This window comes from Mesocricetus auratus, unplaced genomic scaffold (genome assembly GCF_017639785.1).
Source record: "Mesocricetus auratus isolate SY011 unplaced genomic scaffold, BCM_Maur_2.0 Super-Scaffold_100018, whole genome shotgun sequence".
In the NCBI taxonomy this organism is placed as follows: domain Eukaryota; kingdom Metazoa; phylum Chordata; class Mammalia; order Rodentia; family Cricetidae; genus Mesocricetus; species Mesocricetus auratus.
In genome coordinates this window covers 4,634,770-4,662,092 of record NW_024429199.1, presented here as the reverse complement: position 1 = coordinate 4,662,092, position 27,323 = coordinate 4,634,770, and the positions used below count along the sequence as shown (strand labels likewise).

Sequence of the window (27,323 nt, the reverse complement as noted above, 5' to 3'; positions counted from 1 at the left end):
TATTTAAATTAGAAACAATCTTATTTTACACATCAATCCCAGTTTCCTCTCCCTCGCATCCTCCCATACCCCCCTAGCCCTCATCCCATCCCCCTTCTGTTCCCCAGGGAGGGTGAGGCCTTCCATGGGGATCATCAAAATCTGTCACATCATTTGGGGCAGGGCCTAGGCCCTCCCCCGTGTGTCTAGGCTGAGGGAGTATCCTTTTATGTGTAATGGGCTTCTAAAGTACATCTATACACTAATTATACCGCATTTTTAATTGTATTATTTGCTATTTTGGTGTCTAGGTTCTTGAATTCTTTATATATTTTGGAGATCAGCCCTGTCCGATGTGGGGTTGGTGCTTTACTGTCTTCTTACATGTCTTTTGATGAAAAAGTGTGCTGTCGTTACTTTTGTGCCTCTGACTGACTGTTTTAACTGTGGAGTTGTAAGACATGCTTCTTATGTCATTGTTTTCTTTATCTCTTCCCCTCACACTTTGTCCCAGTGGAGTTCCCTGGAATCAGTCTTGCCTTTAGCAGCCTTCACTTTTCATTGAGTCTAGCACCATCCGCACTGTGGCAAGGACTAAGCTCTAAGGTCATGTGTTAAGGTAGCTTACAGTGTAAGGTAGGGTACTTTTCCAGCATGTGGGAGGCCCTGAGTTGGATCTCTAGGGGGAGAAAGGAAGGAGAGAAGAGAGGGAAGAAGGGAGAAAGTGAAGGAGGAGGAGAAGGAAGAGAGGGAAGGGAAGATAGATAGGAAGAAGGAGGGGGTAGAAAGGACTTTTAATTATGATTGAAACACCAGTCATTCCCACCTTTCATGACATTCCTTCCTTCCTGCCATTTTCCTATTGTTAGGCAATTTTCAGTCTAGATTTAGTTTTCTTTGTCTAGAGAGTGTTGTATCTTTACTTGATAGACAACTGTGTTAATTGGGCATCACCTTGAGTCTCATATTATTTTCAGGCTTTGGCAGAGCTATATTGTCTCTCTTTGTAGAGGGAGTTTAGACTTACAGAGGCAAGACTCAGAGCCCAACTTACGTGTGGACTTTCTCTTTAACTAATGAAAATTCAAATGTCTCAGCTCTGAATAAGCTCCAAGCATCTGGCATTATGACCAACATGGATCAGGTGGCATCTTGAACCAGTAATCTGCTGTGAACAGATGATCTCTAAGGTGCTTTCTAAGTTGTAACCAGTGGCTTATCATTGTGTGTGTTCTGCCAACCACATTTCCGGTTTTATTAAAATCAAATATTCAACTATTAGCATCACCCACGTCGTGCCACCACCTTTATTTGTTTACGAGACAGACCATAAGATGATACTGGCCCATTACCCTTGACCTAGTCAACCCTTGACAGAAGACTTATTGATGCTATTTGGGATGCATTTCCTTGCTGCTTGGCACAGGTGGCTTTCTCATTGTTGCATAGACAGTGATGGGAACATCAGTTATTGTCAGGCAATGACTTCCAGGGCATCTTCGGAGTTGCCTGAATGAAAGGGCAAATGATATGTAGTTAAGACACTAAATAGGGAGTTATTTCCAAAGCAAAAAAAAAATTCACTATCTTTTCAACTGTTTCAAATCTGGACCTCTGAATGTCACAAAAATCAATAACACAGAGGTCCTGATGAGATTCTACGCTTACATAGCAAAGAAAACATGCCTATTGCTGTATATTTAATTATGAGAAATTCATAAAAATAAAATTAATACTCCAGTTGTTCATTTTCAGGGGTATACAATAATTACTAAGTGGCAAAAATGCATAAGTGATTATAGTATGGAAATTAATTCAGACATGAACCTTCAATCACGTTGGCTGAGTAATTTCAAACTAGGACATTTGTGGGGTGAAAGTTAGCAGACTAATGTTCAAATGTTGATAGAATCTCAGTTAAAATAACCCTTAAATGACATGAGTCCAAAATGTATTTAGTGACTCAGCAACTTTTCTGACACTTCCACCAAACAATCATCCTTGGATATTTTCACCAATTTCATCCATAAGTAACTCTAGCTCTTAAAGTACTGACCTTACTAAGCTCAACTCTGTGGTCCCAGAACTCTAATCCACTAACAGAATTAGCAGTGTATTATTTGCAGTTTTGCTATGGTAAAGAGCGGAGGAGTGAGACAAATCCTATTTATAATAGTTTGCTTCGATTTTGTAAAAGTGATTTCTCTCACAGTACTTTCACACTCTACTGTATTCTCAGCCAATGATCTAATACAAGTGACACTAAATCTGAAGTCTCTATCTCTTTTTACATTTGTAGTCTTGTACCTAGAACAATTCCCTACACATAGTTATACTGGTAATTTAATGTTGATCTTGAGAATATAGACACAATCTAGAAAAAATTTATGAAGATAGGGGAAGGATTAGTCTAGACTTACAAAGTTTCAAAATTATAGACTGTTAAATCTGGGCTCGTTAGTACTAATTTAATGACAGCAGTGTTTGAATCCCCAGGTTTAATTTTTCTTGTGAATATTAAATGTCAGAGTTCATGATGATAGGCAATACCCATAACCTCAGTTGTCAAAATGAGTGAACTTCACCTATTGGGTGACGTCTCTTTCCCGTTACAGGCAGCACTGGAGCTCAGGCCTGATTCTAGCCCAATCGAAGAATCTCCTCCTTCCACTGGAAACCTCCTTGGCTGGGTCCCAAACCGAAAAGGCATAATTCACTGAAATCCTAGGGTACAAAGTTAAAATAAAGATGGTGCTTATCTTCCAAGATAAGTTGACATTTTAATGCTATAATTTTGTTATATGTGTAAAAAAAACATTCAGAAGGAGACATCTGAAAAAAATCTATAAAATACTTTATTATACAAATATCCCTTATAAACAATTTAAACTCTTATAACAAATTCTAAATAACTCCAAGTAGTATAAGCTAACTATGCCCACTGTGGCTAGCCTGTGTTAACAGTGGTATCTCTACTGTGGAACAAGAAAAAATCAAATTGCCTTCCCACGATTACTGAAATCAACAAGCTTGAGTCTTCATTCTCTACCCTTCCATGCCACTACTGCAGGCTTTCTTTGAGTAGAATTTTATGCCTGTCTAGACACCTTTAGATAACCCTTTTGTTCCTGTAACCATTTAGTCCACCCACCCCATGTTACAGGGTGTTAGTTAAGCAAGCCTTGGGAGAGCTGGGTTGATGAGTTAACATTACATCCCAGCATCATGACCTTGGTGAAAACACTTGTCTATATTACCAAGGGCAATGATAATATCTGCTTTCAGGTAACAGGTTTAAAGGAGATAAATCATGTGAAATACAATGCCTGACACACAGTAAGAACTCAGTCAGTGGTAGCTATTATTCTTTAGTAGATGCTGAGCATTAGTAAACACACAGATAAATGGGAGACATTAAGTGTATTCAATACATGTACACAAATAAATTTATTATTGCCTATTTTTCCTGTCCCTGGAACTCTTTGCCTCCCACTACTCCCACCTTTTACTTGCTAGAGTGGATTCACTGACTAGATTTGAATTTACATTCCCTTTCTTAGAGAAAGAACTCTTCCATAACCATTATTGTCTAGGTCTTCATAGAACTCTCTCTTTTTGTTTTGTAACACCTATAATTTTGTAATTCGGGATTTCTCAACCAGGATGTTGTGGACACTTGAGATCATATGATTCTAAACTGGAGAAAGTTAGACTATCAAAGGCATTATAAATGGGAGAAAGTTAAATTGTCATAGGCATTGTAAAATGTTCTTCAGTATTCACCCACTAGATGTCAACAACAACCTTCTCCCAGTGTTTTGACATTTTAAAAAAGGAGGGAGGGAGGGAGGGAGAAAGAGAGAGAGAGAGAGAGAGAGAGAGAGAGAGAGAAGCAAAAATTCTCCCTATTGAGAAGCCCTGCCCTAATTATTTTTAGTAAATGTTTTAAATGTCCTCAACCATTCTTTGTTCATCTTTGTTACCATTTACTCCTTCATAGCTAGAAGTGTCTGGGCACACAATAGACATTTAATAATTCTATCTTTAGTAAATTTACATGTCTTCAAATATTAATACACCAGGGATAGGAAACATGAAAATGTCTTTAAAGTATTTCCTATGCCTAGTTTTCTATTTCTAATAAATAAGTATTTATTGGCAGTAATAACAAAACTAAATCATTAAGTTCTAAGAATTTGATTGGTAGACTGTGACCATTATCAAGAAAGGGGATTTTACTCAATGATGATCTTGTATAAACACAATCACCTGTGGTTTAATTAACTATCTATGTAATTTAGATAACATTAATCTTTGGCTACCATGCTTAAGGAAACATAGACTTACCAAAATAGGCCAAGTGTGATTCCTATAGAGGTGAATAAATCAATTGCTTCTACTGACTTTCCATAGAAGTCTAGACTTGCCAAAGGAATGTTGGTCAATGTTCCAGTGACACCAGAAATTATGACATCAGAAGATTCTTTCACATAGCTTCCTGCCTGCTAATGAATGAAGCATATCAGTTTGTGGCTTTGCTAACAAGATGAATGTTCAATAAAAACTAAGCATTTTAGAGTTGTGTTCTTGTCAGTGCCTTAATTTCAACATTACGTATCTTAATCTATGAGACATATAATTAATCAATCTGCATAAAATCACACTCCTGATTCTTCCCACCTTATTCACCATTTCCTCTTCCTCATTACCTCCCAGACTTCCTATGACAATCAACACCAAGTCATCCAGTCTGTCTGTCTACACCATCCTGCCACCTCAGAATCGTGAAACTCAGACCCAGGCTCCTGTGTCTCTGCCCTTGGTCTCAGCTAAAAGGCTCAGAAGAGATTCTGTATCTCTTCTTGCCTGGAATTCTTCATGTCCTGGGCCATTTCTTGTCATGCCTGGTCCACGTCATTTTCCAGTTTCATCCAGACAGCCTTGAAATCCCCAAATGGAGAGAATGACGGTTGCCAAGGGAAGGCTCCTTTTTGTACACTCTTGTTATTCTAGTTCCTTGTTCTGGAGTTTCTTTTCTGCTAATCCGATCCTTAGGACTCCTTCTTATCCCCCTGCCCCCGTTCTGGGCTTCTGTAGCCAGAGCTACTCCACTCAATGTCTGTCCCACTTTGAAGTGCTTTAGTTTAAGCCTTAAGTCAGGCAGTAATGTACATATCTACACATCTACATATGGTAACCACATGGTATGCTCAGTCCCCATCGCTGTGCTTCAGACTTTAAATTAAAGAAAACTGGTGTCTTATCTAGGAATGAAGTTTATGTTGGGTAAAAATCTTACCTCTATCTTCTTTCTCTTTCCAGGGTTATCTGTAAATATATGGATCACAATTTCATCTTAGAGAAAACTGAGTTTAACTTACTGTGTCACAGTCTTGCAACTGAAATAATTGCTGCCCATTGTTAGCTAACAAATGACTAACATCTAGTCAGTTTCTTAAGATGGCAAGAAAAAGTTTAAGTTGTGTTTGAGACAAGGTAACAGTGAAAAGATGATGGGTTTGGGCATCAAAACTGGGTATGAATTTTGACAAGATGTTAGCACTGAAATTCTAAGAAGATCACCAAAAGTTTATATGTAAAATAGCACTAAAACCACAAAGTAAAGTATCTTCAAGGCTATTATTCTTTAAGTCCTTTTAATACCATTGTAGTGGTTTATTTGTCACAGATTTTGTCGTTTTCTGCACAGGTGGTATAATGAAATCAGACAACAGACTTGCTCCAAATGTAACAGTTTTATTTTCTTTTTATTGCTTTAAGTACTTTCCAGGCTTTCTTGGTTTTCATTTTTTCCAGTGAGAAGTTTGATATGGCCAGATGTGCTGGCACACACCTTTAATCCCAGCACTTAGGAGGCAGAGGCAGTCAGGTCTCTTGAGTCCAAGGCCAGCCTGATCTACATAGTGAGTTCCAGGACAACAAAGGCTGTATAATCAGACTATCTCTAAAGGAGGGGGATGAGCTCAGATATTATTCTTTTTATCTCTTGTTTACTCATGCTCTTGTTTACTAATCTTTTCATTTGTGGCCCTCCCTTGGTCTGTTTTAACTGATTAATTTTTTTCCTAGTTATAGACGTCATCTTTGCATACTGGGAAGTATTACCAGACAATGAAAATTTTACATTGATGAATAATTTTACTTTTAGTCTTCCAAGTCCTTTTAGATTTTTGTCCGGAACACAGAAACACAGCTTCTGGAAAATTGGTTTTATGTTTTCTTAAACTACATCATGAGAGTCTTTCATTAGGACTAATCTGTCTCTGCTACTTAATGATCTATGGATTATAAGAAGCCTTTACATAAGATGTTGTGGGTGTGAACTGGACCCAACCATGTAAATTAATGTGCTCTATGGAATACTAATTGGCATTTTAAAAACAGAAGCCATCCTGAGTTGGGGATGTAGTTTTGTGGTAGAGCATTTGCCTGGCGTGCACAAGGCCCTGGGCTCAATTCCAGTACTGCAAGGAGAGAAGGAAAGAAGAAAATCCTGTCATTCACAACAACATGCAGGAGCCTCTCGAAGACAGCATGTTAAATGAAATGCGCCAGGCACAGCGAGACATACACTACATGTCTCACTTATGTGTGAGAGCTAAAGGGTTAAGGAGGAGGGTAAAATGGTGGTTATCAGAAAGGGAAGAGATGGGGAGTAAAGGCATCTTCAAAGGGCATAAAGTTTTAGTAGGTTGAAAAGAAATATTAGAAATCTACGGAATAGCATAATGATTACATAATGTGTTCTAACTTAAAAGTTGATAATCAATTTCAAGTATTCTCATTATAAAAAGGGTAAGTATATGAGGTAAAACATGTGAATTTTATCATCCCAAAATACAAACATATAGCAACTATATCCAGTAAATGTGTACAATTATTATTCATCGATTTCAAATAAACCAGCAATAGACCAAATAATGGCAGCCCATCAGCCTAGGTAACACCCTAGACAACCCTGAGTGACATTTGTTGTATGCAGAAGATGAACATTTATTCTTAGATACCACTGAAATGTTAAGGCTGATTGTGTCTCCAGTATTACAAAGTTTATCCTAGTTTGTCCAGACTTAGGTCCAAACTTAGGTACTACTACAAACCACTTCACATTACTCATTAGCAGGGTTGGCAATAGTCTGTTATTGAAAGTTTAAAGTATAGTGACCCATGTTGGTCATAGGAGAGGAAAAGTCTCCTTTTTGAGACAGGGTCTCACTGTGTAGCCTTGGCTGGCCTAGAATTCACTCTGTAGTTGCACACTTGTCTCAAACTCACAGAGATTCACCTGTCTACCTCCCAAACTGTACCCAGTCTAGAAAAAAAGTGTGAAAACTGTAATTACCTGTAATTCAGATCATTGAGCTAAGGACTTAAGTGCAAAGAGAGACTGGAAGGCAATCTTACCAACTTGGTGTCTGCTACTGACTGTCAAGCTACGAGAGATGGATTCAGAAATGACGGTGTACAAGAATAAATGTGGATAGGTGACCACAAAATCAAATTGTACTTAAATGACAAATTGGAAAGCCATAGAAATAGAATTTCTTCTGAACATATTTTATTTGTCCTAACAACCCTGTAGAGGTTTTCCAGTGACACCCAGTACTAAATGTGTTAGATTGTGGCTTCTTAAACTGTGGGGTCATGTAACCAAAGGAAATATTTGACAACCATCAACGGTTTCTGAACACACAACACTCAGAAATTGATTAAAGATAAGAAATATAATGAATCTGTCCTGTGTCTGGCAGTGCTTGCCTGTCTTGAACCATGGAATCTCACCGCAGCCGTGGTTCTGAGCACGCACTACCGACGCCATCAAGACACACAACACCAGAAACACCTTGGCTCAGGTTTGAGACTGGAGGTTATTAATTGCAGTGTCTGTATGGTATGTGCAAAATTTCCTGCTTCTTATAGAAACACAGTGGTTTCATTATACAGAACAATGACTCTTAATATTTTCCTACTTTCATCCCTCAGCATGTATCAAATAAGTCTATTTTTGGATTGAAACTATGTCAGAATGTTTGACTTCTAAAACTGATGTTTCGGTCACTGACTTTAGTTTCATTTTTTGAAAGTAATTAATTGAATTTTGCCTTGGGATTGGGCTAGAATGTCTAACAATGGATGCAACACTACAGATGAATATAAAGATATGCCTGTTATGGAGCAGTCAAAGCAGCCTAATTGGTTTTTCTTCATCCCACTCCTTATTTCTTTCCCAGAAACCCAAAGGATTATTTGTTCTGAAAACTGAATAACTTAACCAAAATATAGTTATTGATGTTGGTTGCACTATAGAAATACTGCAGAATACGATGTATCCTTTTGATCTGTTTTTCATTGTTTTATATCATTAAGCATATTTTCCCTTGTGTAGTCTGTGTTCTCTACTTCAGGGGTATTTACTAATCTTTTTTAAAGATTTATTTATTTTATGTATGAGTGCTCTATCTGTATGTCTGACTTTATGCCAGAAGATGACATCATAGCCCGCTACAGATGGTTATGAGCCACCATGTGGGTGCTGGGAATTGAACTCAGGACCTCTGGAAAAGCAGCCAGTGTTCTTAACCACCAAGCCATCTCTCCAGCCCCGGTATTTACTAATCTTATGCTGAGCCATCTTGCCTCCCCCATGAATATTATTTTAATAGCTTCAAAAATGTCACCTTTCCCTCAGCATTCTGTGATTACTTCAAGCCTTTTCTCTGTATCAATAATTTGATTTCATCCCTCCAGTCTGCTTTTTCCATGATTTTAAAACTTGTCCATTAACCCTTAAAGGTGGTTTTGACTCTAATTGGTTTCCTTGTTTCCTTTATCTCAATCAGCCTGTATTTTTCAACACACTACTTTAGTAACTGGTTACTCTGTTCTTACATTGTTCCACAGTGCAGCTTACTTAGTAAATGCTCTTTCCTCCTCCTGAGGTTAGATTTTATCTCATATCCGGTGCCTCGCCCATCTTAACATGTTATCTTCCTTCCTCTCTCCTTCTCTTTCATTTCCCTTTCCTTCCTTTTCCATCACCTATCGACATGACTATGGGTGACTTTCTTTTGCTGACATTTAACATGTAAAATCTTGCTGAATCTATTTCTTCTGTGTATTAATCACTTATTACTCTGATACAATTGCACCCCAAAACCTCAAAGACTTCATACAAAAAAAATCTTGCATGTATGACTGGAGATAACCTGCCCTTGAGCTGTTTCCATCTTGGCTAACCTAAATGTGCCTGCCCTAAAAGTCCTGGTGTGACTGGTGTAGAAGGCTCTACTTCACCTGGCGATTAAACAGACACATCTGATTCACTCCAGACTGACGTTACTGACGAAACTCGTAAGAACTTTTTTACAACTCCTTGCTGTTGTGTGACTTCTGGAGAATGACGGGAACTACAGCATGGGCAGAGCTCTGCAAAGGCCGGAACACCAAGTGAGTTGGCATCTTAATCTACCGACTCAACCTAATTACAGCACAACTTACACATTTGTCGAAGTTTCGCAAATTTTGGAAGCCCCTGATTTGAGGATTTCAACATTAAGGCCCAAAGAATCTCACTGTACCTTCACCACTGACTGTGTGCTTCCCAATAAACAAGTAAGAGTAAATGAAGCAACTTCAAACTTTTCTTGACTAAAATCGGCCCCTTCGTTACAAGAGATGTAACGAAAGTTGTAAAGTTCCAAAAATATGGAAAGGCCTCAGCAATATAAATAATCCACTACAACTTCAAACCGCATCTTTCAAAACTGTCTAATAACAACTATTATTTATATTGGTGGCAGAATAAGGTTGTAGTTAATGTCACAACACATTAAGAGCAAGTATAATTTAACTCTTGTTAAATCAAGACTAAAGGTTTTATGGTTTCTCAGAACTGTTGTGGAAAATATTAATTTCATTAAAGTACTAGAGTTGCTGAGGATTTGTGTCTCTGTGTGTGTGGAAGCAAGATGTAAACATGAAGTGTTTTCCTTAGTCATTCTTCATCTTGCTTGTTAAAGACATTGTTTCCCATTGAACGTGGAGTTCACAGATTCAGCTGTACTCCAGGGGTCCTCCCTTTTCCACCCTTCCAAGCCCAGGGGTATGGGCTCCTGGTTTCTTTGTAAGTGCGGGAGATCTGCATTGAGGACCCCATACTTGTGGCAGGAATTTTATTGACTGGGCCATCTCTCTAGCCTAAATTCTTAATTTAGTTCTTAATTTAAATCTTGTTTAATTTATTCAGTAAAAACTCAGTTTCTGGAAATAGCTGATTTTTTTCTAACTTTGCAATCCCCACTTTTTAAAAAAAATCCTGTCTATATAGTACATACATCAAATGCCATAACTTTGAAGCCATCTGTTTTGTTTTGTTTTTAAGATTTATTTATTGTGTATACAGTATTCCGTCTGCATGTATGCATGCAGGCCAGAAGAAGGCATCAGATTTCATTATGGATGGTCGTGAACCATCCTGTGGTTCTGGGAATTGAACTCAGGACCTCTGGAAGAGCAGCCAGTGCTCCTAATCTCTGAGCCATCTCTCCAGCCCCTGAGACCACCTGTTTCACTGAATATTTCTGCTCTCCTTGTCCGTGCCACATAGTATTTTAGGTCCTGTCCTTTGAGTACATTTGCGTATGTGTGTTCAAGTACACTGCTGGCTGTCTGAAGCTGGGTTTATGTCTTAATTGCTTTTGAATTCTCCCGAAACCTTAAAAGTTAGTTTGAGGTTGGCCTCTAAAAGCTGTGCCATATTTGGTCAGGTGTACCTAGCTCCAGCTGTTCCCGGAAAAGCCTGTTTGTCTGAGGTTTCTCCGAGCTCCTCGACGTTCGTTTTCTGTTAGATAACGACTCTAGGGCACCATCCCGAGGAATCTGACCCACGCCCTGGCTGTTAAGACTGTGAGCCTCTCACAGCCCGGGACCAGTCTTAAAGACCCTTATTTAAAATGCCACTCCGAAACCTAGTTACCCTTCAGTTACCGGGGCCTCCGGTGTCGCAGATGCCCAAGGATGTTGATAAGGCAGCTAGGATTTACCTGCCGGAGGCCCAGTCGCTATGGTAACGGCTAGCCGCAAATGCGCTTGCGCGGAAGCCCTGCTCCTGGCCGAAATCGGGGCTGAACGACACTGGGTACTTGCGGCAGCGACGTGACTTACGGCCACCCCTGGTCGCGCGTCGTTGGGCTTGAATGTGAGCGCGGGAGTGCAAGCGGGAGAGCGCCTGCTGGTCCGCCGGCCGGGATGACCCAGTCGGTGGTCGTACAGGGTGAGCTATGCCTCCCCCGTCCCCCGGGTCGCCGGGGAGCCCAGCCACCTGGTCATCTTGCTAATGTCCTCCTCTCTCTTCCTCGCCGCTGGCCGCAGTCGGGCAGTGCGGAAACCAGATCGGCTGCTGCTTCTGGGACCTGGCGCTGAGGGAGCACGCCGCGGTCAACCAGGTACCCGCTCGCCCTGAGCCTGACGCAGGGCCTGCCAGCAGAGAAGAGTTCCCCTGAGGTTTGGGGAGCGGTGCTGGTTTGGGTCTTGCTACGGAGCCCTGGCTGAACTGGAACTCTCTGTGTAGACCGCGCTGGTCTCGAACTTGCAGCGATATTTCATGCCCAGCTCACTTGAGCGATTTTATCTATACCACAAGTTGCATTTTTATGTGTGCCATACGGTGTGTTGCATGGAATCTTCTCATACGGAACGTAGCCTAGTTTCTTTTTAGACCCATGTTGCTGTAAGTCACAGGCAGAAGGCACTGGCAAAGAGTTTCCCTAATTCTCAGCGGTCTTGCTTTCTTTTTCTTTTAAGTTGTTTTTGAAAGCAGTAGGCGCTGTAGGTGAAAGTTCTATAAAATAGATAACACATCAAACGATCAATACCAAGAAATTCTCACTTGGTGTACCAGCTGTATAGTCCTATAGGGCATACTGTTTTCATCGCTCTCTCACATTTAATAAGGAGTTCTGTTGGTATGTTACTCTTTAAACGCAGATGAAAGAGCCTACCTAGGATTCTTTTTCTAAGAGCTATCCATCAGCCCTTTGACCGTTGTAGAATTACTAAAATTGAAAGGACTTCAGGGAAAATAAATGCTCTGTTCGCTTTGTTTCTAGAAAGGAATTTATGACGATGCAATAAGCAGCTTCTTCAGGAATGTGGATACCAGGTAAGGGGATGAGAGCCTGCCTCGCCATTGATTCCTTCCTGTCCTGTCAGCTTAAAGGGTCCCAGAAGCAGTCCTAGGCTGCCATGGTGTCTGCTGTTCTGATTGGAAGCCTAGTCTCATGGCCCATTTCATATCCGCCAAACAGCAGGCTTCCTTCGCAGGCTTCGGTGAAGAACCAAAAAGTATCTTTAAAGAGACTCCAGTACCTGTGAGGTGAAGCTTCAGGTGGAGAAACCTGCTGTTTTCAATGAGGGTGCCATGTCATGTGTTGAGGAATAGGGGAGGGAGGAGATTATTTTGCCTATTACTTGACCTTAGCGCAGTGTTTCTCAGTCTGTGGGTTGAGACCCCTTCGGGTCAAATGTTCCTTTCACAGGGGTCACATGTCAGATATCCTACTTATCAGGTATGTACATTGTGATTCATAACTAGCTGTTATCTTACCGGGAAACCTGCCTGGTCTTTGTTTTGTTGGTTGGTCCCAGAGCCTCATGTTTGGGCTCACACCTGTTCCAGTGCTCTCCGGTACAGTCAGATTAGTCAAATTTGAAGAAATGGGGGGTTAATGGAAATGGAAAGTCATTGTTAGTGGTGGACAGTATGAACTCTGGCCAGAGAGCCCTTTTGCGTCATAAGCACGTTTTGGGGAATAAAGCTACCAACGCTGTTAGTCAGAAGGTTATTTGGAGGCGTGGGGTCAGAATAAGGATTCAGGTGAATTTCCACAGTGGCAGGAAGAGCAGCTATTGTAGGGAGATGGCTGTCGTTTAGGCCGATTCTCTTATTTGCGGCCCGCAGTATCCTCTCTCAAACACTAGTTCTCAGACCTGCCTGTGTGGTCGTCCCTCGTCACGCTCCCCTGCTATCCTGCCTCCACACCTTCCTGTTTTGATAGCCGAACCTTCAGTTACTACAAGTCAAATGAAACGATAAGGAGACCATGGGAGGAGACGAGAGACGGCAGAGGTGGGGGCAGAGGCCACGCGTGACATGAAAACAGGAAGGAAGCTCTGCGGATAGGCAGGCACAGAACTGGGGAGAGAAACAACAAAAATTTGAGAAATGACATAATGAAACCAAGTTCTTTACAAGTTCATAAAATACAATGTATTACATAGCTGACAGCCTTGAGGTTGAGTTTTCTTTCTTAAGAAGGTTGTCGTGTAATTCTCATCTACCTTGTGGGGCATATGCTTTTCAATGAAAACATTCGTATTTCCTCTGTCTAGAGTTTGGAGAGGGGGGAAAGGCGTGGGCATCCTGCCCTTCCTTCTCTGCTGTTGGTACCAGCCTCTGTTCTGCAGGTTTAGTACCCAAAACTCCCTTTGAAAACTGCTAACACCTCTTTGTGTACACCTGCTTTCCAAATTAATCCTTTTTAATACCACGATAGAAATATACCAGTAGTAGAGGTTGGCATGAGAAACCAGATAGCAAATACTTGGACACTGTTGAGAGCATAAGGTCTTATTGCGGGCACTCATCTGCCTTCGTGGATAATAGGCAAATGAAAGAATGGGGTGGCTATATTTAAACAAATTTCTGTTTAACAAAACAGGCAGCTAATTGGAGTTGGCCTAGGAATTACGGTTCACTTACTATTGGCCTGTAGTATCTGTGTTTAAATAGCTCCTTATCTAGTCTCTGTCTGGTAAATTATATTGACCCATACACTATGCTTATTCATAGATTGTAGTGTTTTCACTAAAAATGCTAGAAATGCTTACATCAGAAAATCTAAAGGTAAAAAAAAAAGATACCCACTCACCTCACAACTGGAATCAGATGTTCTCAGTGCGGGGAAGTGCCTCAGAGACACAGATACGGAGGCAGGCAAGATGGCTCAGCAGGTCCAGGTCAGGGAGTTTGCTGCTGAGCGGAGGACTGGAGTCTGAGTTCCCTGGACCAGTATGACAGAAGGAGAGAGCTGCTTTACTGTGTAAATGAAAGCGAATACTGCCAGCCCTGGAAAATCTTATGACACATTCTCAATTTCTTTGTTTCAGAGTGGTCGGTGATGGTGGCAGTATTTCCAAAGGAAGAATATCTTCTTTAAAAGCGCGAGTAAGACACATCTGGGATCCTGGCTTTGTTACATGGCAGTACAATTTGAGTCAGTTGTTTCTCTGCAAGTTTGTTTTCCCTCTTGTTGGTGAGCCTGCTTTCTTACACTCTCCAGGACGACCTGCCCAGGCGTGGCACCACCGACAGTGAGCCGAGCCTTCCTGGTCTGTGAAGACATTTTTCTCAATTATGATTGATTCCCTCTTCCCCTTTATGTCTCTGTTTGTGTCAAGTAGACAAAAACCAATCAGCACAATCTTAAAATCGGAAGCATAGTTAATTAACAAATTGGCAGAATTTGCATGTGTGTAAATTGTAGCTCCATTGTAGTTAGCACTCTATAAACACGAACTTACAGTCAGTCTAGGTTTGGGTCTCGGCTGTACCACTTAATAGCCAAGTGCTTATACCATTATTTGAGGTGTCAGATTCCTTGTGTGTGAAATGAAAATGACAGCATTGTGTGGTTAGGTCAGTGTTTAAACAATGGCATGGACGAGCTGGAGCAAAAGGAGTTGCTATTTCAGATCAAGAATTTTTAGAATAACTAGACCCAGACACATCTTTATTCATCAAAATAGGGACCATTACAATCAACACATTTTTTTGCCAGTGAGAAGTAAGTTTGTTTTTCCTCTATTATAAATTCATGCTTTGCGGTTTGGCAATCTGTTGGAAAGCATTTTCTACATCTTTTTGGTTGGGGAAGTATTTTCCCTGCATAAAGATACCAGATACTAGAAGAAGCGGGGGATGGTTGACACATATGGTGGGAAAGGCAAAATGTAATAGCCCAGTTCGGTCAACTTTTGAAGTTGCGGCATGGCTGGGTTTATCATAGAAAAGAAGTGGACCATTTCTGCTGACCAAAGACAGCTTCAGCACTGCAGCCCCAGTGCATCCTGTGCTTAACTGTAATAGTTTCTCTGGGAATCAGAAAGATGTGGATGAGACCGCCAGCTGTCCAACAGCGGGGAGGGAGGGAGGGAGGGAGGGAGGGAGGGAGGGAGGGAGGGAGGGAGGGAGGGAGGGAGAGAGAGAGAGAGAGAGAGAGAGAGAGAGAGAGAGAGAGAGAGAGAGAGAGAGAGAGAGAGAGAGAGAGAGAGTGAGTGTATACACGCGCGCACGTGCTTGGGCAATCCTAAGTTTGGCTTTGGGACATGTTTTGAAACTTCTCAGTCCATGCCAGTTTAGAACGGTTTGTTGTTCTGTCTAGGGTTTAGGATGAGAGAGGAGAGTAGCTCACAACCACAGTTTGTTTCATTTTGAGCAGCTCATGAGGCGCCCAGTATTCAAGCTGATTCACCTTCCAGCTTGTTTTAAATGCTGAATGGCCAGCATGGTCCACTTTTAAGTCTTTGGCCAGTAAAGAAGAAAACCAGGAAAGGGAGCATATAGTCCATTTCTGCTCACATTTGCTGTCTCCTTTAATTTTATCGTTTATATTATTTCTAGTGTAGATTATCTCCCGAGTCAGTATAGTCAGGGTTAACGAATTTGACTTGTCCTCTTTAACATCTGCCCAGTGCCTTGACTTTAGAAGTTAACTCACTGAAACTGGACATTTGTTGGCTGTAATGGTTCCATTTTCTTCCTAACGAGTAAATGCATTAATACATCCTACATTTCTACTACTTTTTTTTTTCAAATTTCCGGCCAGGATTGCCTCATAGATTTCTTTTTTGGTTTTTTGTTTGTTTGTTTGTTTGTGTTTATTTTTGTTTTTTTTGCGAGACAGGCTTTCTCTTCATTGTTTTGAAGGCTGTCCTGGAACTCACTCTGTAGACCAGGCTGGCCTCAAACTCACAGAGATCCGCCTGCCTCTGCCTCCCCAGTGCTGGAATTAAAGGCATGTGCACCAACACCTGGCGCCTTCTAGATTTCTAAGACCCTGTGAAAAACACTTCAGCTGAAAGGATTATTGGGTTCCTTTGTCCTCCACTGGCCCCTTTTGGAGTAGAATTAAAGAGTTTAGGATCCACTTTTTAACTGGATTCCTTCTTTCTACAATGGATCAGGTTTTTTTTTTTTAATTCTTACAATAGATTACATAAAGGAAAAATTTAATTAACCTCCAATGGTGAAAAAGAACAATATAACTTGCAGCTCATGGATTCTTGAATTTATAATTACCTGAGAAAATATGCTCAAATTAACTTCTCTTTTCAGGCTGTTTTGATTGACATGGAAGAAGGAGTAGTGAATGAAATTCTCCAAGGACCACTGAGAGATGTGTTTGATAGCAAGCAGCTCATCACTGACATTTCTGGCTCAGGAAATAATTGGTGAGAACATACTGATGCCGTTTGAGAAAGTTGAATGTCCACTGCCCTACTCTAACAGGTCCTGCTGTGTGAAAGCAAAGAGCGATTTGCCACACAGAGGTCTCAGCCTCTCTGCTTCATCTTCTGATGATTAACTGATGCTGCTGCTGTATGATGCTCAGAAGCTGCCAGGATTTACTTTCACTCCTGCTGCTTTTTTAATAAAAAATCAATTATGAGAAATCGATATACTAAATTCTTAAGTTTTAAGTACTTTTTAAAACTATTCACTGATGTTATTTGATTCTTCCAATTTATTTGTCTGAATTAACAGAAGGATATAAGCCAAACCAGGATTCCCCTATCCAAGCTGACACAGGCTGCCTTAAGTATATGATCTCTTTACTGGGGAAAACCAGGCCCAACAGAATACACCCTGATTTGTTGTTGTGGTTTTGTTTAGAAACTAAGTTGCTTCACATTGTTTGTTCAGATGCACAGTTTATTAAAGCGTGATTTGAATTCCATGTGTCAGGAGACCAGGGACAGCCAGCCACGTAAGAAATGAGCCTCCCTGACCACCCGCCGAGCCTTCCTCTGGTGTGCATAACTCCTTATGTAATGCTTGCATGTGCTCAGCGGCATGTAATGGGACATATTTTTATCTTGTGTTGTATCATAGTGATACTCCAAGACTCTTCACTGTCATTTTCAACCTTTGCTCTTCCATCTAATAATGTGATGTGACCAGTTTTTCCCATTTTTAAACAAGATAAATTAGTTCGAAATTTTGCGTTTTGTTATCTGTTGAGTTAACCTCATTCTGCTCTTTAATGTGTGAATTGACTGTAGCTCAGAGTTTAGTTTAAATGGAAACAAAAGTTATAACTGAACTCTTATGTTTTTATAATTTATCTAGAGAAAATTTGAAAATGATTGAATCTGTGCTCTTATTTTCAGGGCTGTGGGTCACAAAGTGTTTGGCAGTCTTTACCGGGAACAGATTTTAGAGAAACTCCGGAAGTCAGCAGAGCACTGTGATTGCTTGCAGTGTTTTTTCGTCATACACTCCATGGGGGGAGGTAGGAGTCGCTCGTTTGCCTGTAATGAGTGGGAATTCAGTTGCTCACATAAGTCTTATTTTCAGACCTGATGCCTGCTAACCCTTTCCACATTGTCAGTTGACACAGTGTCAACCAGAGGGTTCCTGCTCAAGGACCACGCACAGAAAAGCAACCTCATGAGGCTTCACGTGTTGTCTTGGCCACAGTCATGGCTAACTAACCTAGGGTACTTGTGAACCATGATGTAGAGTATATATATGTGCTTCATAGTACATTTCAACTTTTCATCTTAACAATTCGTCAAGTAGGGTAAAATGCTTCTGCTACAAGCCTGAGTACCTGAGTTGGAGCCTCAGAACCCACATAAACAAGCTGGAGTGGTCTCTGGACAGCCAGCTCTAGGCCAATGGGAGACTATCCCAAGCAAAACGGTGGATGGCACTTGAATAATACCTGACATTGTCTTTGACTTGATATGCACACACAGGAGCAAGTGCACGCACATAAAAAATGTGAAGCTGTCACTATTAACCAGCGTTTCTTTTTTCAACTCTGAATTGTTGTCTCCACTTTCAGATCCTCTTGTAATAGTTCAAACTCACTCCAGTATGTATGCACTCTTGAGAAATGCCTGTTTGTTTCTGTACCCCAGGTGGAGTTGAGGTTTTTCCTGGCATATTCTTATGTTCTTGTCATTATGAGGATACTAACACTCTTTTATTAATCACCTTCAAACCTTCCCACACCTCTCTCCAATAAGAAAACTGAAGAGTAAAAGAAATGCTTTCCTTTCCTTAAGAGTCATTCATTTCACAGTATAATTGCTGAGCTTGAAGCATGATCTACATTGCTTTGTTTACCCAGATGAGTCTGTAATTTGGAATGGAAGTATTTTGCTCTCCTATCCATAAAACAGAAACAAGATAATATGCTAATTTTAAAATGATAATATTAACAAGGTTTGGAAGAAAAAATTAACATACTTTTCTTCCTAAAATTAAGATTAAGATGTTACATTCTGGGGCTTGCAAGATGACATTGTCACATACAGAGGTCCCAGTGAAGAACCAGGTAATAGAGTTACAGAAATAGATGGGTGAATGAATGAATGAATGAATGAATGAATGAACGAACAAATAAATAAATGTTTTGTGTCTTCAATCACTGGGTTTATGTTGGCTGCATATGGCCCGTGACTCATGTGATGGACACACCTGAGAGTTTTGGGCTCCACATTTTAACCATATATATATGATTCAGAAAACTACTTATCCATACTGCATCTGGCATCTGACACATTGCTTCTTTCTCATGTTTCAACTTAAAAACACTCTTACCAATTTCACTAGTGTCGTAGAACTAAGTTATAGGATCCACTTTTCTCCTTTAAGTTCTTTTGTATAAATGTGACTTTAAACATCAAAAGTTTTTCATGAGATGTCCAGAGTTTCTGCTTTTAAATAAGTAAGGATAACATGTTGTGTCTGAAACTTGGTAAGCAAGGTGGATATATTTTTTTGGGTATTTGAAGTTGCTTGAGGACATGATAGTTTTCTGTGTCATTGAGACAATGCATATCTTGAGACCAAAACTGTCAAAATATGGTTTTGGGGGTTTTTTGGTTGTTTTTGGTTTTGTTTTGTTTAAAGGTTTATTTTTTATGTGTACAGTGTTCTGTCTGCCAGAAGAGGGCACCAGATCTCATCATAGGTGGTTGTGAGCCACCATGTGGTTGCTGGGAATTGAACTCAGGACCTCTGGAAGAGCAGCTAGTGTTCTTAGCCTCTGAGCCATCTCTCCAGCCCTTTGTTTTGTTTTTTAAGTTGCTTGTTATCAGGAATAGTGGATGCTGTCTTAGTTAAATTTTTCATGTTCAGTTTGTTATCTAATGACTTAAATACAAAAAAAAAAAAAGATTAGAGAAAGCCGTCCCAGACTCGTGCTCAGAACCTGAGATGGAATTCTCCACTTGAATCCTGACAGCCTTGCCTGTGCTCTCTCTGAGTTGAAAACTGTGCCTACAAATAAAACACTCTGGGTTCTTCAGAGTTACACTTCAAACCATCTGTGTTGTTGTCGCCTCAAATTTTTAATTCTCAGGAACAGGGTCTGGACTCGGCACATTTCTGTTAAAGGTCCTGGAGGATGAATTCCCAGAAGTGTACAGATTTGTGACAGCCGTTTATCCTTCCAGTGAGGACGACGTCATCACCTCACCTTATAACAGCATGCTGGCCATGAAGGAATTGAACGAGCACGCAGACTGTGTGCTGCCCATTGACAACCAAGTAAGACATGGTAGTGGACTTGACAGACATTTTATATACATGTAATTCTGTCACATGCTTTCATTTTTGTTCAGTAGTCTCTTCAGTTTTTAACCTTCTCCATCTAAGAGAAAGAATAAGTTTGAATTATTTTTCTTTTCTTGCCTAGTAAAATATCATCTAAGTCATTCACTAATAGTTTCTTATCCAATATTTCTTTTTTCTCAAGTCTTTATTTGACATCATTAGCAAAATTGATCTTGTGGTAAATTCTGGAAAGTTGGGTACAACTGTGAAGCCTAAGAGTCTAGTTACTTCGAATATGGGGGCTGTTACAAAGCGCCACAAGAAGCCTTTTGATGCAATGAACAACATTGTGGCCAATCTGCTCCTCAGCCTGACAAGGTAACCCTCTTAGGACAGGACGCTGGCAAAGTCACTGTGCCTGTGTGATGTTTACATCTAATGGTGTTTTATTCCTTTGATTTGGGGACACTGCTAAATTCAGCCCTTAAACATGTTGAAACAAGCACTGAGCTACATACAGGCCCAACTCAGTCACGTTTATTTATTTTTTAAGGTTTATTATGTATATAGTCTTCTGCCTGAGTGTACACCTGCAGGCCAGCAGAGGGCACCAGATCTCATTATAGGTAGTTGTGAGCCACCATGTGGTTGTTGGGAATTGAACTCAGGACCTCTGGAAAAAGTCAGTGCTCTTAACCTCTGAGCCGTCTCTCCAGGCCTCCCTCCCCAGTCACATTTATTTAGTTGTTCTAAGTTGTAGAAGCTTCTTTATTGTTTTTCTGTCCAGATTTGTCTGACACTTTTTATTAGTTCTTTGAAAATTTCTTACAAGGTAATTTGGTCATACTCAGCCTCATAGCCCCATATTCTATCCAACTTTGTGTCTATGTTTTGTTCCCATCAAACCAATTTGTGGTGTTGTAATCTCACGTGTTGGAGTGATAACCCGCCTTTCTCTGAGGGTGTTACTTGGAACACTAGTGGGAGTTCTGTGATCAGCAGTCTCATGGTGGACAGGCTGCCACTGCTGTAACCCAGCTAACCTGTACATCTTTGTCACTGGATCCAAAACAATTCCGTGGCTAAATAGGATACTTTTACATGTATGATGAACAAGTGTAATAGAGGTTGCTTGCAGGCTAGAAATCTAGAAATAAGAATCGCTAGGCATTGTTGTATTTTAGCCTTCCATGTGACTGTTTATGATAGTAAATTTAGTGATTCAGAAACAAAGGCTCCATTCTGCTCTGATCGGTGTAACAAAGAATCTGAAAAAATGACCTGCTGAATTACTATTTTAAATAAAAATACTCTTTGTTGTAATGCTGACCTTTTAGCTCTGCAAGATTTGAAGGATCCCTGAATATGGACTTGAATGAGATCAGCATGAACTTGGTTCCTTTCCCTCAACTTCACTATCTGGTGTCAAGCCTTACACCTCTGTACACTCTGGCAGATGTTAACATCCCCCCTCGAAGGTAAGGTAGAACTGGGTTTCATTTCCTGAGAACTTGAAGTGAAATTTCTGTAAAAAAAAAAAAAGTTTATATTAACAGGTTATTTATATCATTTTATTGCTGAGAATCATATAAAATGTAGTTAATGGCAGTCATTTTTCATTAGGCAAATATTTATTTAGAAGTAAGTTGTTTTAAAATGTCAGTATTACACTGAAACTAAACCTGGTAACTAGATTTCTAGACTTTTGAAAATTAATAGAATCTGGCAGACTTAAACCCTGATTCTGTTGCCAACTGTAGGATCTTGAGCAAATGTCTTAAATTTCATCTTATGTCGCGCCCACCTCGACCAGCAAGGAAGACGCAACACTCGGACTCTTCTCCACGCAGTTTATTCAGGAACCTTGATGAACAATCTTTTTCTTTTTGGGGAAAGCCAGCCCACAGCTTATATGGCCTAGGCATAGCCAACCCCAGCACGCCACTTGGCGACAGCAGATAGGTCCACATACAAGGAAGCAAGCCTGATATCCAGCCTTGACCAAATAAGGAGTTGTTTATCACAGAGAGCACTCACCGTCGGGAGGGTGGTAGGCGAAAGCCCGCACCATCTTTAATGTGCGGCATGTCGCAGCTCTCCACAATCTTACTCTTTGTGGGTACATGAAATGATGTTTTAAAGTTCTTACCACAGCAAAGCACCATAGAAGGCCTTTATATGGTATCATTTTCAGACCACCTTGAAGATGCTTTAGAGCCAGACATGGTAACACTCGCCTTTGATCCCAGATCTCAGAAGGTAAAGACAGGCAGATCTGTAACGTGTAATTTTCCCTCCAGCCGCCGCCATTTGTTGTGGGATTCCCACCTGGGTCCCATCGCCGTTTTAGCCCCCAAAAAACACAGGACACTATATTAATTATAAAGCTGTTGTCCGTTTGCTTTTGTTTCTCATCAGCTAGCTCTGACTTAATTATTAACCCAAACCACTAATCTGAGTATTTCCATGTGGTCTTCTCTTAACGGAGAAAGGGGTTCAGACCTCTTCTCCAGCGTCCTACATCGGGACTGACTGTGACTCTCTCCCAGAATCCTCCTTGACTTCTAGTCCCACCTATCTTGCTTCCCTATTGGCCAACAGTGCTTTATTTAATCAGCCATTAAGACAAGCACATATACACAGAAGGACTTCCCCCATCGCAGATCTCTGTGAGTTTGAGGCCAGCCTGGTCTACGTAGCAAGTGGTGTGCCAGGTCTACATGGCGAGCTCCTGTACCCCCCCAAAAAAATTTTTTTAAAGGAAAAAATGTTTTTAAGCTGGGCACACCTATAATACCAGCACTTGGGGGTAGTACATTCATGGATCGCAGGCCAGTGTGGGAGAATACAGTGAGCCTCAAAAATACAAAAAAAAAAAATGGCTGGGATGTCACCCAGAACCCACATGATGGCTCACAACTCACTGTAACTCCAGTTCCAGGGGTTCTGATGTCCCCTTCTGGTCTCCAAGATCACCAGGTTTACATGTGGTGCACAGACAAACACACGCATTGCTATTTTGATTACATCTTTAAATTTTTATTGTGTGTGTGCTACGGTGTTTGAAGAGCAGAGAGCAACTGTGGAATTCACTTCTCTCCATCATGGGGGTCCCAGGAATTGAGCCCCAGGTGCCAGGCTTGATAGCAGCACCTTAATCTGCTGGGCCATCTTGTGGGCCATAGGGTTTTATTGTTGTTTTAAGATTTTGTTGTAGTTAAGTGTATGTTGTGGGTGTGTGTGAGCATGAGTACAGGTGTCTGCAGAGGCAGAGGCAACAGATCCTCCTGGAGGTGTTCTGTGAGTTGCTCTGTGTGGGTACAGGGAATTGAACTCAGGGCCTCTGCAGAAAAATGCATGCTTCTAACCACAGAGCCATCTCACTGGCCCTCAAAAATTCTTTTTTACAGTTAAAGTTTTGTTAAAGTAAGGGATATTACAAGTGATGTTAATAAACTTTATTTAAGCAAATTAAATAAAGTTGTGCCAGCCAGTAGCTAGGACCGTTATCTGCCAGGAATCCTATAATGATCTCAGCAGGGGAAGCGGTGTATGGATCATGACCGCTGACTGTTCCTGGATCATCAGCACTTAGGTGTTTAAGAAGCATTAGCACTTTAATGTGGACACACCTAATGTGAATTGGCAGTAAACTTCTGCCCCATTCTTTCGAGACAGAGTTTCTCTTTGTGGACTTGGCTGTCCTGGAACTCGCTCTGTAGACCAGGCTGTCCTGGAACTCGCTCTGTAGACCAGGCTGGCCTGGAACTCGCTCTGTAGACCAGGCTGGCCCGGAACTCACAGAGATCTGCCTGCATCTGCCTCTGCCTTCTGAGCGCCGGGATTATTAAAGGTGTGTGCCACCACACCCAGCAATAATAAACTATTATGTAGTGTAATACATAATAGTTAATCTTTATGTAGGTTCAACATAATGAAAAAGGAACATGTTTGACTTGGTCCTCTAACTTAAATGAAATATTCTGTAAACTGCTTGGTATATTTTTATATAAATAATGCTTATATCAACATTTTAATTTTAATCATGATAGTTTGTGGTGCAGCCACATTTCACTAAAGTGTTTTAGTAAAAATCCATAAGAACCTTTTAAAATGTTATTAATTCATCGTGGTGTCCTTTTCTATTGTTAAGGGTTTAATGCACTTATTTTTTGGTTTTCTACATCTGCTCTACTATAGATAACCCAGAGGCTGTCATATCAGTGTATGCTTTCATTATACGATTATGTTTAGAAGAAACAGATACATTTTGTGTAAGCAGTGGCACTTTCCTGTTGTAGATTGGACCAGATGTTTTCTGATGCCTTCAGTAAAGATCACCAACTCATGCAAGCCGATCCCAGACACAGTCTGTACCTCGCCTGTGCCCTCATCGTTAGAGGAGATGTACAGATTTCAGATCTTCGCAGAAATATTGAAAGGTTTGGCTTTTATTTTTAAGATAATTCACGTGCACAGTTTGGGACACTGTGATGCATAGTGGTTAAGAAAGTCTTTGTTCAAATTACAGTAAAATGTGACTCTAGGTAAGTGGCTCTTTAAGTACAAAGCCTTGTTTTTGTAAGCACTGGATAAAATATAAGATGCCTCACCATACTGTCACGTGATGCTGCCAGTTTTAAAGACAGATGGCAGATTCCAAACAACAGTTAGACTGTTGCTTCTGCTAATGTCCTTGTTTTGCCTTTGTGGACTGAGCTGCTGTAACGTGGCATTTTTAGTACCTTCGTTCTTACCTTAGGGTTTTTGTGTCTCAGATTAAAACCTGCTCTGCAATTTGTCTCCTGGAATCAAGAAGGCTGGAAGACTAGCCTGTGTTCGGTACCGCCTGTGGGTCACTCCCATTCATTATTAGCTTTAGCCAACAACACGTGTGTGAAGCCCACCTTCATGGAACTGAGAGAGAGGTTCATGAGGCTCTACAAGAAGAAGGTACTTACACCTCTGTAACTGCACTTACTTTGTAAGATGTATTGGAAGTCAGGGCTGAAGTGCAGCGTGTCTGTTACACTAGTAGTAAGCAAAGAGAAGGCCACCTATGCTATTTTGTATCTAAGTGAGACACTCCATGCATTGATAGGATTTAGGCAATATACTAATTTTGTTTAAAAGAAATCACTTATTCAGCAATTTCACAAATGTGTGTAATGTATTCTGATTATATCCCCACACTGCCCTTAACCCGTTCTTCACTTCCCAACAAGTCCTCCCTGGTGACACCCTGAGTTTGACTAGGGTTGCTTGCATGAGCAGAGTGTGGGCATGGACAGCTTACCAGTGGCTGCATCACTGAGCAAGAATGACTCCCCCCGCCCCAGCAAACATTAACTGCCAGTAGCACTGCATTAGGGGTGGGGCCTCATGAGCCTCTCCCCAGCCCAGGTTACACTGTTGGCAGGCTTAATCTTATGCAGTTAACCGCAGCCACCGGAGTTCATGAGCACGGTGGCCATGCCACATCCAGAATACAGTCTCACATCACTCTTTCCCATATTCTGGCTTATGTCTTTCACACTGCCGTCTGTCTTTCTCACTGTGTGCCCTGAGCCTTGGTGAGGCCAGGGTGTCGGGGGGAAGGGATTCCCCAGATGTCCCATTTATAGCTGAGTACTCAATAGCCAATTATTCTTCCCATTTGGACAAGTTATGAGTCCCTGCACTGTCCACTGGAAGGGAAAAAAAAAAAAAACCTTTGTGACCAGTATTGAAAGCAGCATATTCTATGGATATAAATATAAATGGACAGTTTTACAACGTTTCCATTTAGCAAAACAATGGGGAAGATGGTCCCTTACATCCGGTGACCTCCTCAGTCTTGGACCTGGGTTACAGCTCCGGTGAGGGAGCCTCAAGTCCCATCAAAATCAGTTGGTTACCCCATCCAGTCATGCCGCTCTGGTACTAGTGGACACATCTTCATGCACTACATTAAGTCCTGCTTCCTGATCAGAGCTTAAGACACTATGCCGTTTTTTATTTAATCTTTCGCTATTTCCTACATGTATAGTACCTACTTTGATCACATTTCCCCATTATTCTCTCCCCATTATTCTCTCCTATTTCCTTCCAGCTGAACCCCTTCTGCTTCTCAGTCTCCCTCCTCTGTGTGTGTGTGTGTGTGTGTGTGTGTGTGTGTGTGTGTTTCCCCTACTGTAATTAAAATAGGGTTCCTTGATGAACATGGAGGGGGGGGGCTTTTACTTAAGCAAGGCTACTTACTTAAGTTCACCAGCAACCATTAACTGCCTATAGTTCCCAAGGAGGGATGGGTGCGTGACCTATATTTTAACAGTATTTGCTTTATGGGGTAGTTGTGTGTCTGAAGTTCCTGAGATGACAATGTTGTAATTTTTCGGTTACAGGCTCATCTCCATCACTATCTGCAAGTCGACGGGATGGAGGAAAGTGCTTTTGCAGAAGCTGTGTCCTCTCTGTCAGCACTCATACAGGAGTATAATGAACTTGATGCCACCAAAAGCATGCCTGTGCCAGATGTGCCTAGGCTAAGCGTGGCCATGTGAAGGAAGAAGCTAAAAATACATTGTTACTTTTTTCTGATTCACATTAATTTTTCCCCCTTTGTCTTCCAGCATTTCCTGTGATTCAGAAAGCCCAATTTATTTTTCACAGTATGAAACAATGGTTTCTATTTTGTTATAATTTTTCTGTACCAGTATGTGGGGTCACCTCTAACATCTTGTCAAAATTAAGAGGGCCTGGCATGGTCGTTCATACATGTAATCCCAGTGTGTCTGACATGCAGGAGGACTGTGTTCAGGGCCAGTCTAGACTGGGCAGTGAGAGCCAATGTAGGGTGAAAGAGTAGTTCTTCATCACTTTGCTTTATTTGTAGCTTCCTTTGCAGACTGTCTCACTCTGGTAATTGCCTCAGGAAGACTGTATGTATCCTTTTATGTTTATACGTTATGTCTTCATGCTGTTTACATGCTGGAAAAGGAGGGCCTAGGAATGGAAGAATGCAGTGTGTGTAATGTCTGTGGGCTTTGGGGCGTAGTTTTTATTAAAGATGCTAAGACTGTTTTGTTCTTTGAGTAAGAACATGTTTATACTCAAGGCATCACAACTTAGACGTCCAATCCTTTTAAAATGAATGGTTTAAAGACAGATGTTTAAACAGTGCTACTTATCATTGCTTATCATATCACCGTTTGCACATTGAAAAAACATGGCTAAGCTTGGCATCTTCATCTGGATTTTGTAGTAAATGGTTATTGCTTACTGAAATTATTTCAGTCTACATAATCTTTTGAATTTTTAAATGTTGTTTTTAGTCACAACTTATGTTTCAGATCCATTGGTTGGTTTATCCTTCAAGGAAATAATTTTGGGGGAAAAATTCTTTTCGAGAAAAAATGATCTGTTGTATGCTTTGTTTATTAATATTTATGTTTCTTTCCTTTGCTAAGTAATTGTTCTCTTTTTGGTTTTTATATTG

The 27,323-nt window shown here is 40.8% G+C and overlaps 2 protein-coding genes across 15 annotated transcripts; one reads left to right on the top strand and one right to left on the bottom strand.

Annotated features, from left to right (window-relative positions):
• Nucleotides 1-1,272: 1,272 nt before the first annotated feature.
• Nucleotides 1,273-11,130, bottom strand: Fam229b (family with sequence similarity 229 member B). Of its 13 annotated transcripts, XM_040728210.1 has the most exons (6): nucleotides 10,773-10,966; nucleotides 9,295-9,426; nucleotides 5,279-5,307; nucleotides 4,327-4,484; nucleotides 2,565-2,703; nucleotides 1,273-1,488 (listed from the first exon to the last, which is right to left on the bottom strand). In XM_040728210.1, the coding sequence occupies exons 5-6, from the start codon at nucleotides 2,687-2,689 to the stop codon at nucleotides 1,371-1,373; spliced, it is 243 nt and encodes an 80-aa protein (XP_040584144.1). In that variant the 5' UTR covers nucleotides 2,690-2,703; nucleotides 4,327-4,484; nucleotides 5,279-5,307; nucleotides 9,295-9,426; nucleotides 10,773-10,966; the 3' UTR covers nucleotides 1,273-1,370. The 13 variants fall into 13 exon arrangements, with proteins under 13 accessions (XP_040584144.1, XP_040584143.1, XP_040584148.1 ...); XM_040728209.1 differs by lacking the exons at nucleotides 9,295-9,426; nucleotides 10,773-10,966 and adding an exon at nucleotides 11,043-11,130; XM_040728214.1 differs by lacking the exons at nucleotides 9,295-9,426; nucleotides 10,773-10,966 and adding an exon at nucleotides 11,043-11,096 and having other exon boundaries at nucleotides 4,327-4,481.
• A 20-nt stretch (nucleotides 11,131-11,150) lies between these two features.
• Tube1 (tubulin epsilon 1) lies at nucleotides 11,151-27,112 on the top strand. Of its 2 annotated transcripts, XM_005073260.4 has the most exons (12): nucleotides 11,151-11,272; nucleotides 11,371-11,444; nucleotides 12,108-12,160; nucleotides 14,167-14,224; nucleotides 16,394-16,509; nucleotides 17,449-17,570; nucleotides 19,653-19,840; nucleotides 20,049-20,224; nucleotides 21,184-21,324; nucleotides 24,148-24,288; nucleotides 24,625-24,799; nucleotides 26,230-27,112. In XM_005073260.4, exons 1-12 carry the CDS (start codon nucleotides 11,248-11,250, stop codon nucleotides 26,386-26,388), a joined length of 1,428 nt encoding a protein of 475 aa, XP_005073317.1. In that variant the 5' UTR covers nucleotides 11,151-11,247; the 3' UTR covers nucleotides 26,389-27,112. The 2 variants fall into 2 exon arrangements, with proteins under 2 accessions (XP_005073317.1, XP_021084730.1); XM_021229071.2 differs by lacking the exon at nucleotides 11,371-11,444 and having other exon boundaries at nucleotides 11,195-11,272.
• The last annotated feature ends 211 nt before the right edge of the window (nucleotides 27,113-27,323 follow it).